This window comes from Microplitis demolitor, chromosome 3 (genome assembly GCF_026212275.2).
Source record: "Microplitis demolitor isolate Queensland-Clemson2020A chromosome 3, iyMicDemo2.1a, whole genome shotgun sequence".
Taxonomy (NCBI): domain Eukaryota; kingdom Metazoa; phylum Arthropoda; class Insecta; order Hymenoptera; family Braconidae; genus Microplitis; species Microplitis demolitor.
In genome coordinates, this window is record NC_068547.1 from 4,252,680 (window position 1) to 4,267,012 (window position 14,333).

Below are 14,333 nucleotides of genomic sequence, written 5' to 3' on the forward strand. Positions count from 1 at the left end.
TATAAACGGTTGTAAGCGTGTTGTCACAAAACTTATGAGCGAAATAATTAATGATTGTTCGGATAGACGAACGTCGTCTTGTATATTTTTTTTTTTTTTCAATTAATTTTATAGTTTAATGTTATCCGAAAAAAATTTATTGAAGATTATTAAAAATTTGTCTTATTCATGCGTTAGATCAAATGAGATTTTATTTGATGAAACATTACATTGTTAATACATTATTTTAAACTACCCGTGTAAAAAAACCTGGAAACTAGTTGATCCTGCGGGCCAACCCCAAATTTTCCCGCAATCTGACTCGAAAAGTGTCAGTATTATTTTAAACTTATTCAGCTGCTAGCCAACAGTTAAAAAAAATAAAAAGTTGCTATTTAAAATACATTATAAAATGAGCCTGGACTTAGACTGAAAGCTCATCATGTTTCACTTTTCAGGACCATCAGACAAAAATTAAGCTTGAAAATACAATCAATTACTCAGGCTTTTCAGGTTGAAATTATGCTCTATAATTGTAGTGATCAGCTTAAAAACAGTTTAAAATTAAGGCTTTTCAAGTCTAGGCAGGAAGACCAATCTAAAAGTTTTCGTCACAAATGAAAAAAATAATAATTATAATTTAAAAAATTTTTTCAACAATTAATATTCTTTAAAGTACATAAATATGTAGATTTTATTAAATCCATAATTGATAAAATACATAACGATCGTTCTTATCGTGATGTAATAAAAATGATTAAACTAGCGTTTTATGGTTTTTTAATTTCATCGGCTGAATCACTTTGAATATCAGCTAATTCAATATGACTTAAACTGGTTTTCTTTTGTGGTACACTAAAGAAGACTTGATATGTATATGTTCCAAGCAGAGCACCAAGTATTGGACCAACCCAATATACCTATTCACATTCATCATGAAAAATTTATAATATAGTGCATTAACAACAATGGGAATTCAAGCATGAAAAAAAATAGTAACTCTATTAGTTCAGCAACGTTTCGTACAAGTAACAATATTGTCCACTAGAAGGCTTTTGCGCCCATTATTTTTTACCTCTAGTAATATTTTGAACACTATCTACCACGCTCCCCTTATGAAAAAGACGTTATTTGAAATATTCATCATGGATGCCTATTGTCCCTATTAGCCACTATTATGACCAACCAGTCTCGTAGCAACTGTTGCCATGGAAACAGTCTCCATAGTAACCGTCGCTATGGCAACAGTCTCCATAGCAACAGTTGTTATGGCAACCGCCTCCATAGTAACGGTTGCCATGACGACTATAAGCGGAGACATAACACCAACATTTTTAGGATAGATACAGATAAATTTTACTGCTTATAAATTTTGTACTCTTGTGAATCTCATATGTATTTTTTCTAAGCCTGATACAGTGCTAATAAAGCACAAAACGTTGCTGAATTAAAAGAGCTTATGTATTTTTGATGATAAAATTTTTTTTCTTCAGTACATATGTATCCATATATAATTGTAAGAACCTACCCACTGATCATCCCACGCCCCATTCCAAAATGCAGGACTGAAAGTTCTGGCTGGGTTCATGCTGCACCCGGTATAAGGACTCTAGAGTAATATTGTTAAGGTAATTAAAAATAAATTTTTTTTTTTCAAATAAATTCAAAATTTAAATACTGTATTGATGTAAAAAACCTATTGTATGATTCATCATGTAACTTACTGCTGCAAATGATAAAGCAGCAACAGAGAAACCAAATCGAAGAGCAGTAGAATCAGTAGTATGTGCACATCTTTCATCCCAGGTAGCACAAGCAGTACACAAAATAATTCCAGTACAAATAGCTTCTATCAAAATTGCTTGAACTATTGTTACACCTTGATGTATTACAGTTACACATAATGGAGTTGTTGAATTGGGCATGCCATCGTTGAATAAATAATCTGGTGTAGTTATCTGAACAAATTTATAGACAATTAAAGTTCAAAATTTTATGAGCTAATGGATATCGAAAAAATTTGTTTTTGTGCTACGATAATTCATTTTTTACTATGCTCATGCAAAAAGTTCGAAATCTTATCCTGATTAGTGGGAAAAATGCTACTTTTTGTTATAATGGTCAAATAATGAACTATTATAAAAGATAAATAATATTTTTAAAGGATAAATTTAATAAAATAAATAATTTCACTTAGTAAGTGGTAATATTATTCAAAAAATTAAATTTAACAGCAAGTATATTAGGATAATAACAAAAAAAAAATGGAAAATCCTAGATTGTATACCTTAATCACTCATATGATAGTAAAAAATAAAAATGAACAAATAATAATTAAAATGTAAAAATGATTAGTCGGAAAATTTCCATTCTCGTTATTTGAATTTTCGATTGATTTACTGTATGACAGCTTTAGAACCTTATCAACATGCTCATTTAAGTAGTTCAGTTGACTTTACGTTCAAAATAAAGAGTTGATTACTTTTAACAAACCGTATCCTGCAGTGGCTCCGATAAATTGTCCTACAATATAGACAACACTAGTTGGGATAGTTTTTAATCCTACTATGGCAGCACCAATTGTTACAGCAGGATTTAAATGTGCACCACTGATGTGTCCAAGCATCTATATTATGTTGACAATAATTTTTTTTCCTTTTTTATCTAACAATGACATTATTAAAAAAATGTTCTTTTTTTTTTACTCATATACAAACCATAATGATCATATTAACTGTAAGACCAAACGTTAACGCACTTTGCATCGGTGGAGGGGGAGCTGGACCCATGGTACCTATACCTCCCATACATCCGATGAAAATTAAAACTGCAGTGCCAATTACTTCTCCAATGAACATTGTCAGTGTTCCTTCTTGGAGTTTCCATATTGAATCTGCATCAAAATACCCATTAGGACGATATCATAAATTATAGTATAGTAATTACAATTAAATTTTATATGAAAACGTTAATTTCTTTGAAGAAATTTAGACTATTGTCTATTGACTAACTTACTTTTATTAGTATAACTCATTATAATTAAACTACTGGTTTATAAATATTAAGTTCTACTAACTGAATTCAACTACTAGCACTGCTACATAATTTTCGCGTGATAATTGTTAAAGATAAAGAACTTTAAAAATCATTATCAATGTGGTGGTCACTTTTATGATTTTTTTTTTTTTGCTTATTAAAATCACTGTTAAAGTACTCAAGTAAATTGATACATTATCACAGTGCTTGGAAATTATTTATTTGTCTAGTTGACGTTATCTTTCAAAGTATTGTTAAAAATATAAAAATAAAATTTATTACCGATAAAATTCTTTTATCATCAGTTTTATCTATATGATTAAATATTGCCAAAATTTACATTAATGATTCAGATAAAATTATTTTAAACTGCTTCATTACCATATTTTATAATTAATAAATATTTAGTTGATTATTCAAATGAATATGATGCAGTTGAAAAATTTTTGTTAAATTTATCACAAATCACATGTCCCAAACGGTCCACCAATATGTAACATTTTTTTTGTGTTACACTAGCAAAAATAAATCCTCAACTTTCACTGTATAAATTTTCGGAATTTAGTCAACTGTTATTTTGTGTTTAATTCCTGTTAACACAATAAATGTATTGTATGATTACTTATAAATGTAATAACATAAAAAACTTGGTGAATTGAATAATTGACACAGAATCTAACCATTCAATTTTTACACACAACACAAAATTTTCAAAAGCTTATGTGACAGAAGTTTAGGTCTAGTACTTCGATTACTGAATAAAAATAAAAATAATCAATTTCTACAATATTTTGTTAAAAGTGGAATAAGTTGAATGGCCGATGTAAATTATAAGTTATTATCAAACTTATATAAGTATCGGATATTACTGTAATTCAAATTAAATTATACTTGAATAATAAAATATGTTAAGTTCAAATGTACATGCGTACTTCGAATCTACTTATTTTTCTTTGACAAGTTAGATATCCTATCAGTGAATCCACTATTTTCTAACAGAACAGGCTTTTGAAGATTAAGAAAAAAAAAAACATGGAAATTACACCAACAGAAAATGAAAATACTAATTCGAACAAAAATGAATCGCGATTAACAAACACTATTAAATATCAAAATGTGAATTATAAATCGGACACAGATTATGCGGTAATAGTAGCTCGAACCCTTTTAACTCCACTCGGTATTTATCCATTACATGGATCAGATACAAGTTTGAGTAAATTTTTGATAGCAATTCAAATAATTATAGTTTTTGGTTTAATGTTATTTCTACTGGTACCACATTTTATCTGGACTTTTTTCGATGCTGAAGATCTCAAAAAATTGATGAAAATAATTGCTGCTCAAATATTTAATTCATTAGCTCTGATTAAATTTTGGACTATGATTATCCACAAGAAAGAATTGAGAAATTGTTTAATACAATTGGAAAATAATTGGAAAAATGTATTATGTGAGGAAGATAGAGTGATAATGATGAAAAACGCTAAAATCGGAAGGTTTTTTACAATCGCATACTTAAGTCTCTCATATGGTGGTGCATTACCTTATCATATTTTGTTACCACTGACAGCGGAAAGAATCGTTAAAGAAGATAATAGTACTCAAATACCATTACCTTATCCTACTGATTATGTTTTTTTCGTTCCTGAAGATTCACCTGGTTATGAAATGCTTTTTGTAACTCACATTGTTATTAGTACAATGATTTTATCAACAAATTGTGGCATATATAGTCTTATAGCTACTTATATTATGCATGCGTGTTGTCTTTTTGAAGTCGTATGCCGACATTTAGATGAATTTTCAAAAAGTGGAACTAAAAATAATTTCAAGACTGAACTAACTTGGATTGTTGAGAATCATAACCGAGCTATACAGTTAAAATTCTATACATTTAGTGTTTATTTGAAATTTTATTACGAGCATTAACTCGACTAACGAATTTTTATTTTTTAGATTTGCGGAAGTACTTGAAAGTTCACTTAATATTGTTTTTCTTTGTGAAATGGTTGGATGTACAGTCATCATATGTTTTTTGGAGTATGGTGTTATTGTGGTATGAATATAGAATTTTATGCAAACAAAGGAAATCTTACTATCTAACATAAGAAAATTACCTGTTTTTTTTTTCTCCGTGTATATTGTAGGATTGGGAAGACGGCAAACTCTTAGGCTTGGTAACATATGTAATTTTGATGACATCAATTTTCGTTAACTGCTTCATAATTTCCTTTGTTGGTGAGCGCTTGAAAGAACAGGTAATTATAAAAATTTAATTTCAAAAATAGGTACATCCATAAAAAATTTTAATTATATACCAATTATTGTTGTGTTTCAAGAGTATCAAAATTGGTGAATCTGCATACTTTGCAGAATGGTATCTATTACCAAAAAGTCTGGTTTATGATTTTATGTTAATAATGATAAGATCAAATAAACCAGCAAGTTTGTCGACGGGTAAAGTGAGTGATTTATCGCTAGCTGGATTTGCAGGAGTAAGAATACATTTTTTTTTATCGAATCGTGTTACTAAATATATATATTTGGTTACACTATTAAATAATAAAACAAAACAAAAATATATATATTTATAAGAGTTTGATATAATTATTTTAAACAGGTTGTCAAAACTTCAGCGGCATACCTGAATTTTATACGAGCTGTTGTCTAGTGTATATTCGACAGTCAGTCGGCAAAATAGTCTAAAAAATTTCATCAATATATATCACTTTATACGGTTAAAAATAAATCTTAATTTTATACTTTATGTGCACATGGTGAAACATGTTACGCAAAAAAAATATATTGTGTAGTTACAAAAATGATCCGTAGAATTTTTCTGTGATCTAACATTTTATCGTGTTTTTCACTATGTTATTTGAAAATTTTGAATCGATTAATTTTTTAACATTTTAAAATTTATATTATTAAACACTACAATTTAAATGTTATTTTTAAACCAACACAAAATCCATTATGTTTCGTTTTAAAAAATTCCATGGTAAATTGAAAGTAAAATGAATATTTTTAAAATATAAATGGGCTGTATTTTAAAACAGCGAAAATTTTTTGCGGACTGTTTCAAACACCCATACACATTGTGTTGGTTTTAACTTGATATTTTTTACTGTGTAGCACATATGGTTCATGCGGTTAGTCAACTTTGATCTAATATAAAGCGATTACAATAATTGTTGTTGAATTATGTATTGCTGCAATTTTTTTAAACTTTGTTTTTGAGTACATACAATGCATAAGTTATTTAACTATAAGTATCATAAGCTTACAATTTTTTAAATTTGATATTTTTGTTAAATTGAATCGTGAATAATTTATGTGCGCAAGCGTATACAATATTTTCATTAGTTCAAACCCCTGAGTTGTCTGTATATCATAACTTTTATTTTCAAAAGTAAAGATAGAACGTTAAACATGAAACAAATAAGCTTAAAAACTTACAAGTACAATAACGATTTTGTAGAAAAAAATATAGAATATGCAATTCAAATAAATCGATGGCTTTTAATTCCTCTCGGTATTTGGCCACTGTCATCAAAATCAAATTTACTTGAAAAAGTAATAAACTATTTAATTATAATTATATGCTCACTATTATTAATATTTATAATTGTACCCGGTAGTCTTTTTACTTATGTAAAAATAAAAAACCCTGCAATAAGAATAAAACTAACAGGAGCGTTGAGTTTTTGTGTGATGGCAATAATAAAATATTACTCACTGGTATCCGGGCGTAAAAACATTGCAGATTGCATCGAACACTTGGTTTCAGATTGGCTACGAATAAATCCATTAAATAACCGTGAAATAATGTTAAAATATGCTCAATTGGGACGTTATGGTTCAATAATTTGTGCGCTCTTTATGTATGGTGGTGGTTTATTTTATGCAGGTATACTTCCACATGTATCAGCAAGTGTTAAAAATGAAAACAATGTAACGATTCGGCCCATTGCTTATCCAAGTTACTATATTATTTTTGATCCACAAGAAAGTCCAGCTTATGAAGTTGTTTATTCTTTACATTGCTGCTGTGCATTTGTAATGCATTCAGTTACAAGTGCAGCCTGTAGCCTTGCGGTAGTTTTTGTGATGCACGCATGTGGACAATTAGATATTCTCATTGCCTGGTTAAACGAACTTGTAGATGAAAATGAAGATCGTAACGAAGTCAGTAAGAGATTTTCCGATATAATCGAGCAACACACAAGAACTCTCAGGTATAATTAAAACTATATTTATACTCGGAGAACAAAAATAAGTCATTTTCCCATGTTACATAGCTGTATTTCCTTTGTTTACATGGAAACTTTCAGTATGTCAACATGTATGTTGACTCCGAAATCACTCCTGATTTTTTACAGTATATGTAACATAGGAATAATTCTATGTTAACATACTAAATTTTCTGATGGTGACATAGTGACAATTCGTATGTGAACAAAGAAGATGTTACTATGTGAGCATAAATAGAAATTTCATTTCATATGTACATAGGTATAATTCCTATGTTGATATAATGAAAATCCCTATACTAACATAGTATTTGTCCAATGTTAACAAAGTGAAAATTTTGTAAGAGTGCGTTTTGGATTTTCGTCTTGACAATTGGACGCGAAAATATAAGTTGCCCTACCCTTATTAAAAGAAGCGATTTAAAGTGATTAGAAAAAAAAATTTTTTTAATTCTTTTGAATACTTTCAAATCGCCTTTCTTATGGACATTTAACATTACAAATCGTTTTAAATCATTTTTCTAATAAGGGTATAGCCATCGATTATGTTAATTTTGTGCTATTTATACATTTTCACACTGTTCATTCAATAATCGTTTTTACAGATTCATTGCAAGCACTGAAAATGTGTTATGTGAAATTTGTCTTGTTGAGGTTATAGGGTGCACTTTAAACATTTGTTTTTTAGGATATTACCTGATGTTGGTATGTATACTATTTTGTTATAAAAAATTCAAAAATATTTTTTATAACCTCTGCGTTTAAAGTTCAATATTCCAGCGTAGTGTGGCACGAATAAAATAGGTGTCTCGATAATAGACGAAGCTATAGCATATCGAAAAATCAGCTGATTTAGTTTTCAGCATGATTGTGCTGAAAAATAAGTTGCTATAATTATATAAAAATCAAGGATAGAGAAAATCATCTCTCTGTATACTCGTGTCACCTTGTTTATTTACCCATGTACATGAAACTCAAAAATAAACTCAAATAGATGACTTGAAAAACAAGTCATATAAATAACTTATTTCACAAGTATATTATATATTCTCTTGTAAAATTTTACATTTCTTAATCAAATAATAATTTAATTTTTTTAATTAATTAAAATTCTCTCAATTGAACTTTAAACATAGTCGTTAGAAAAAATGTTGTTCGACACGAATGATTAAAACGAGAAATTTTGTATACTTGTCTTGTTGACACTCGTCTTAGCCCTGATTTAAAAAAACGATTAAAAACAGTTGAAAAAGATTCAATTTTAATACTATATAGATATACATTCATCATTGAGTAAATCGTTGCTTAATCAGGGAGAATATATTACATCACAACGAGAACGAGTAAATTGATCTTTTTCACACAAGCGAAGCAAGACTTGTGTCGCCAATACAAGCATACCGCGCACTCTAGTTTTAATCCTATGTATCGAAAATAGCTATTTTTCTTTAATTTTCTTTACGTATTTTGGATAAGGAATGGCAGCAAAGTGATGCTATTGGAATAATGACTTACACAATACTTTTGATATCCTTTATATTTAATATTTTTCTTTTCTGTTACATTGGTGAACTTCTAAAAGCCAAAGTATGTTTTATTTTTACTATTGTACACATTATAATTATCAGATTTATGAATTTATCAGTTGCAATTGTTCATATTGGTACTTTGTAATGAATAATGTTTCCTTATAGTGCAGCGAAGTCGGCGAGAGGACTTTTATGATCGATTGGTATCGTTTACCTGAAAAAAAAGCACTTGGATTAACTTTGACAATTGCCACAGCACAAAATCCTATTACAATAACAGCTGGAAAAGTGTTCAATCTTTCTTTAAATGGTTTTTGTACTGTAAGTATTTTTTTTGTTTTTTGTCTACTTATAAATACTATAATTTGAAAGATTTTTATTTTTTAAGGTTATCAGAACGTCGGTTACATATTTAAATCTCTTACGTACATTTATGTCATGAAAAATTAATTCAAAATTATTATTATCATAATTACTAACTATTTATTATTTAGTTTATTTATACTAAAATAATCTTTAATCACTCAATTACTGTACAATATAGATTTCGACTTTAATTTTCTTTAAATATATATATATATAAATGTCAAAAAAATTATTTTTAACTTTTAATAGAAAATAATAAAAACGTTTCGCTGATCTAAGTATTGAATAAAAAAGTAACTTAACAAAACTTTATAGAAAAAAGATATTTAATATATCTTTTAACAGTAATGATTATTAAACTGAACTGAGAATAAGTTTTTTTCTTACAAGCGATTGATATTAAAGTTTAAGTCATTGGATGAAAAAAATGACCAATAATTTACTTCTTTATAATAACTGTTGAGCAGTAATTTAATTTAATGACTCCGAAACTTATTTGTAATTTTAAAACAAAAAATGTGCGCAAGCGCGACTATAATTTTTCAATATATTTTTAGAAAGAACAATCAGTTAACTGTAAGTGTTCTTTCTAGAAAGATTAACTGACGTATATCAAAAGACAAATTAAAGGTCGTCATGAGAAATAATGAAAAAGATAATTTGGATAATATAAAAATGTTCAATGAAAAATACGCTTTACAAATTAATCGATGGACCCTTAAAATATTGGGAATATGGCAGTTTGTTATTGAATCGTCTAATTTCTCAAAAATTGTTGCTGTCTGTCTTATGATAGTTTGTATAAATTTTTTAACATTTGTCATAATACCAGGTGCGCTTTTTGCATTTGTTCTTATAAAAGATCCAGCAATCAGGCTTAGGATTACTGGAGCTTTAAGTTATATTGTTATGGGTATTATAAAATATTATTATTTAACAACTCAAAGATATAAAATTAGTAACTGTATAAATTATTTGATTTATGACTGGAAAAAACTAAACGAATTCGATGATAAAAACATAATGATAGATTATGCTAAATTTGGTCGTCATAGTTCTATTTTAAGTGCTATTTTTATGTATAGCAGCAGTATGTTCTACGTGTACATACTGCCTTTTGAATCAACAGGAATTAATAACAAGGGTAATCTTACAACTCTATCATTCGTTTATCCCTGTCATTTTATTATTTTTAACCAGTACGAAAGCCCAGCGTATGAAATAGTTTACATTATGCATTGCTCCTGCGCTTTTGTACTGGCTTCGATTACTAATGCAACGTGCAATCTTGCTACAGTTTTTATTATGCATGCTTGTGGACAGTTAGAAATTATGACATTATGGTTAAATGATATTGTTACGCCTGAAAATACTAAAAAAAAAACGTATTCAAAATATTTTGCTATTATTGAACAACACACGAAAACTTTGAGGTAATTCATTGGTATATACGTATATACACATATGTGACTTTTAAGGGTAGATTCATTTTCCGACAATACGACGCACATATAAATATTTATGTCGGTAGTTTGGCTGAAGTGTTTTTTTTTTTTTTTTTTTTAAGTACGTTGAAAAATAAAAAGTGATCTCTAAAATTTGAGCTTGATACGACCAAAATCCAAATTCTGTCGAATTAATGAAAATAAAAAAAAATGATTTTTTAGGGTTTTTCACGGTTTTTTTTCTCATAATCTATGAAATGTAAAGACTTGAGTAAAACGACATTCTTCGCAATGAAAAATGATTTTATATAATTATATATGATTATACATGATTTTACATGGAAGAATATATAATTATATATGAACCTAAATATAATTAGATCTAATCAGACCTGGCTGACCAAGGCAAAGTATCTCGCTGCACTCGTGCGAGAAACATGTGTGTACTGATTCTTAAAATAAGTAAACTAGCAGCTGATTTAGCGACCTCTTAAAATAGTAGTGGGCTCAAATTTTGACCAAATTTTTTTTTACATATTCTACAAGATTTTGAGTCAGCACCCTGAAAAAAAAAATATTGCTCTGAAACGAACCACCCTAATATATATACTTTTAACAGGTTAACTGTATTTCACATATTTTATGTAGATTCGTTGAGGAAATTAAAGAATTATTTCAACATATTTGCTTTGTAGAAGTCATCGGATGTACTTTGAATATTTGTCTATTAGGATACTATATTTTACTTGTGAGTGATCTTTAAAAATACTTGTTATGAATCGAAAGTTGAATAAACAGTGTTTAAAAAATCTTTTTTTCACACAATTTGTTTACTAAGGAGTGGAAAAATAATGAAACTGGTGGAATGACGACGTATATGTTGTTGTTAGTGTCATTTGTTTATAATATTTTTTTGTATTGCTACGTTGCAGAATTACTTACTGAAAAAGTAAGTTTCCATCATCTACGTACAATATATATATAGGCACGACATACTAAAACAAAAAATTTTTATAACAGTGTCAGGATGTAAGTAATGTTGTATATATGAGTGAATGGTATCAGTTACCTGAAAATCTTGCTCGAGGATTCGTTTTAACTATTGTCATAGCTCAAAATTATGAACCTATAAAAGCTGGAAAATTAGTCTATCTTTCTATTAACACTTTTGGTACGGTAAGTCGAGAAGACAAAAGATTAAATTTGATTGTTCTAATTCTGCCATTATAATGGCTTTATCTATTCCATAGATAATTCGAACTGCACTGGCATACCTGAATATTTTACGAACGTTTATGGAATAAAAGTGACCAATAAATTATTGAATATTATTTTTGAGCTTTCTTATGAATGATTCTATTGAAATTTAATTAAACAATTCTACCTTTCATTTTAGTCACTGTCAATTCACAAAATGGATACTGATCTAAAGAAACCTGGAAACTCTGGTGGTATCAAAAATTTATTTGAAAAGTTGAGTGATAAAAAAAAACATCAGCCATATTCATAATGTTTTATTTTTAACACACGTTTATACTTATACCTGATAATAGTATAAAGTTGAACAATTGAAAAAATTGAAATAAAATAAATTATGAAAATAGAGTTAATCAATAATGAATAAGTTTTTGTAGATTATTGCAGGTGAAATTCCCACGTTTTTATGATAATTTTTTTTCCGTTCGATTTTAATTATTCATGGTGTACATTTATCAAGAGCGCATGCGCTTTGATGATTATTTTTTTCAAATTAAACTTAGCTTAATGTTAGTATTCTATAAATCTTTGCATAGTAATCATGAGAAATGAAATGGGGATTCTTGGTACTATACCTGATTTAACAGAACAATCGCAAAGTGACATAAAATATAGTACAGAAATGAATCGTTGGTTTTTACAACCGATTGGAATTTGGCCAGCGAGTTCAAATATTGTTGAAAAAATTATCTCTGAAATTTTGGTGATTGTTTGTTATTTTCTAATTTGTTTTCTTTTAATACCATGTGGTCTACATACTTTTCTCAATGAAAAAGATCCAAGGTTAAAAATGAAAATGATCGGTCCCTTAAGTTTTTGTTTAATGGCAATCTCTAAATATTGCTTTTTAGTAATGAGAAGAAAACAAATTCGTGAGTGCTTAAAACATATTTATGTAGATTGGCGCCGAGTTCGCTTACCAGAAGATCGAACGGTAATGTTGATAAATGCAAAGATAGGTCGTTTCATTGCTAGTCTCTCTGCAGTTTTTATGTACAGTGGAGGATTTTTTTATCATACGATAATGCCACTTTCAGCTGGTAATTTTATTACTCCTGATAATATAACTATTCGACCACTAACATATCCGGTTTACGCTCCTCTTTTTGCGGCTCTAACAACCCCATCTTATGAAATTGTTTTTACAATACAGTGGTTCTCAGGTTTTGTATTATACAGCATCACTATAGGAGCATGCAGTCTAGCAGCTATATTTGTTCTTCATACATGTGGGCAACTAAAAATTGTCATGTCTCGATTGGAAAATTTGATTGACGATAAAAAAAAATTTACTGACAGTTTGGAAAATCGAATAGCTGAGATTGTTCAAATTCATCTTCGTGCACTTAAGTAATTAAATAATTTAAATAAATATATTCTTATATTTAGTAATATTAATTTTAATATTAATCAGTTTTATAGTGCGAACTGAAAAAATTTTAAATGAAGTATGTCTTATTGAATTTGTCGGCTGTACTATGAACATATGCTTTCTTGGGTATTACTTTATGACGGTACATATTATTTATGAAAATATATATACATATATCAACATTAATAATTTTTAGGAGTTCGAAAGAGCAGAAACAATAGCCACTGTGACATATTGTGTTCTTCTTGTATCATTTACATTTAACATTTTCATTCTTTGTTATATTGGTGAAATGCTGACCCAACAAGTACTTAATATCTTCAAATTTAAAAGTTACAATCGTAAACATTCCGCATTAGTAAATAATGTAAAATTTATAATTTCGCAGGGAGTCAAAGTTGGGTTAACAGCCTACACGATTAACTGGTATGAATTATCAGGGAAGAAAGCAAGAGATTTAATTCTACTTTTAGCAATGTCTAACTATCCCAATAGTATAACGGCTGGAAAAATGGCAGAGTTATCATATAACAGTTTTTGTGGTGTAGATTTCAAATTTATTTATTTACTTAATTTTGAGATAAAACATTTTATAATTGACTGAAATTTAAATTATTTTTTTATTTTTCCAGGTTTTAAGAAGTGCTGCAGCATATTTGAATCTTCTTCGAACTGTTGTCTTATAATTAATTTCGTAATAAAATTTTTGCTAAAAATAAATAATGATTTTCATGTAAATAAAACTGAGAAATTTTCTTGATATACAATCTATAAGAAGAATCTTTTCCAATGATTGATTAATACTTGGTAACAATTTTTTTTTTTTAATTTATAATATCAGCAGAGATCAACTCTCTGACAACGAATTTGGCAGTGAATAGGCATTTATTGCCAGTCACTATTTTCACTATTTCAAATTTAAGAGAGAAGTTATTCCCGTTTGAAATGCTATTGTGTCATATTAAAGCCGGACCATGGTGGTCACCTGCAGAGATTGTAATGCACATGTTCAAAAATTACTATGGCCGCAGTAAAATTAACAACGACTATAGTAATTTTTGCATGTGTTTTTTAAAATTTCCGTCAGGTGGCC

At 28.3% G+C, this 14,333-nt stretch overlaps 4 protein-coding genes across 4 annotated transcripts; 3 read left to right on the forward strand and 1 right to left on the reverse strand.

Annotated features, from left to right (window-relative positions):
* Positions 1–749: 749 nt before the first annotated feature.
* LOC103580752 (aquaporin AQPAe.a) lies at positions 750–2,864 on the reverse strand. Its single transcript, XM_008562637.3, has 5 exons — positions 2,697–2,864; positions 2,462–2,605; positions 1,704–1,937; positions 1,508–1,588; positions 750–899 (listed from the first exon to the last, which is right to left on the reverse strand). The coding sequence occupies exons 1-5, from the start codon at positions 2,835–2,837 to the stop codon at positions 750–752; spliced, it is 750 nt and encodes a 249-aa protein (XP_008560859.1). The 5' UTR covers positions 2,838–2,864.
* A 1,183-nt stretch (positions 2,865–4,047) lies between these two features.
* Positions 4,048–5,689, forward strand: LOC103580753 (odorant receptor 49b-like). The gene is made up of 5 exons (XM_008562638.1): positions 4,048–4,895; positions 4,975–5,074; positions 5,166–5,276; positions 5,358–5,513; positions 5,639–5,689. Exons 1-5 carry the CDS (start codon positions 4,048–4,050, stop codon positions 5,687–5,689), a joined length of 1,266 nt encoding a protein of 421 aa, XP_008560860.1.
* A 761-nt stretch (positions 5,690–6,450) lies between these two features.
* LOC103580754 (odorant receptor 4) lies at positions 6,451–13,959 on the forward strand. The gene is made up of 7 exons (XM_014440518.2): positions 6,451–7,256; positions 7,877–7,976; positions 8,748–8,858; positions 8,966–9,121; positions 13,437–13,547; positions 13,629–13,784; positions 13,873–13,959. Exons 1-7 carry the CDS (start codon positions 6,451–6,453, stop codon positions 13,924–13,926), a joined length of 1,494 nt encoding a protein of 497 aa, XP_014296004.2. The 3' UTR covers positions 13,927–13,959.
* On the forward strand, positions 11,227–12,102 carry LOC103580654 (odorant receptor 4). Its single transcript, XM_008562486.2, has 3 exons — positions 11,227–11,560; positions 11,632–11,787; positions 11,862–12,102. Exons 1-3 carry the CDS (start codon positions 11,477–11,479, stop codon positions 11,913–11,915), a joined length of 294 nt encoding a protein of 97 aa, XP_008560708.1. The 5' UTR covers positions 11,227–11,476; the 3' UTR covers positions 11,916–12,102.
* Positions 13,960–14,333: the final 374 nt, after the last annotated feature.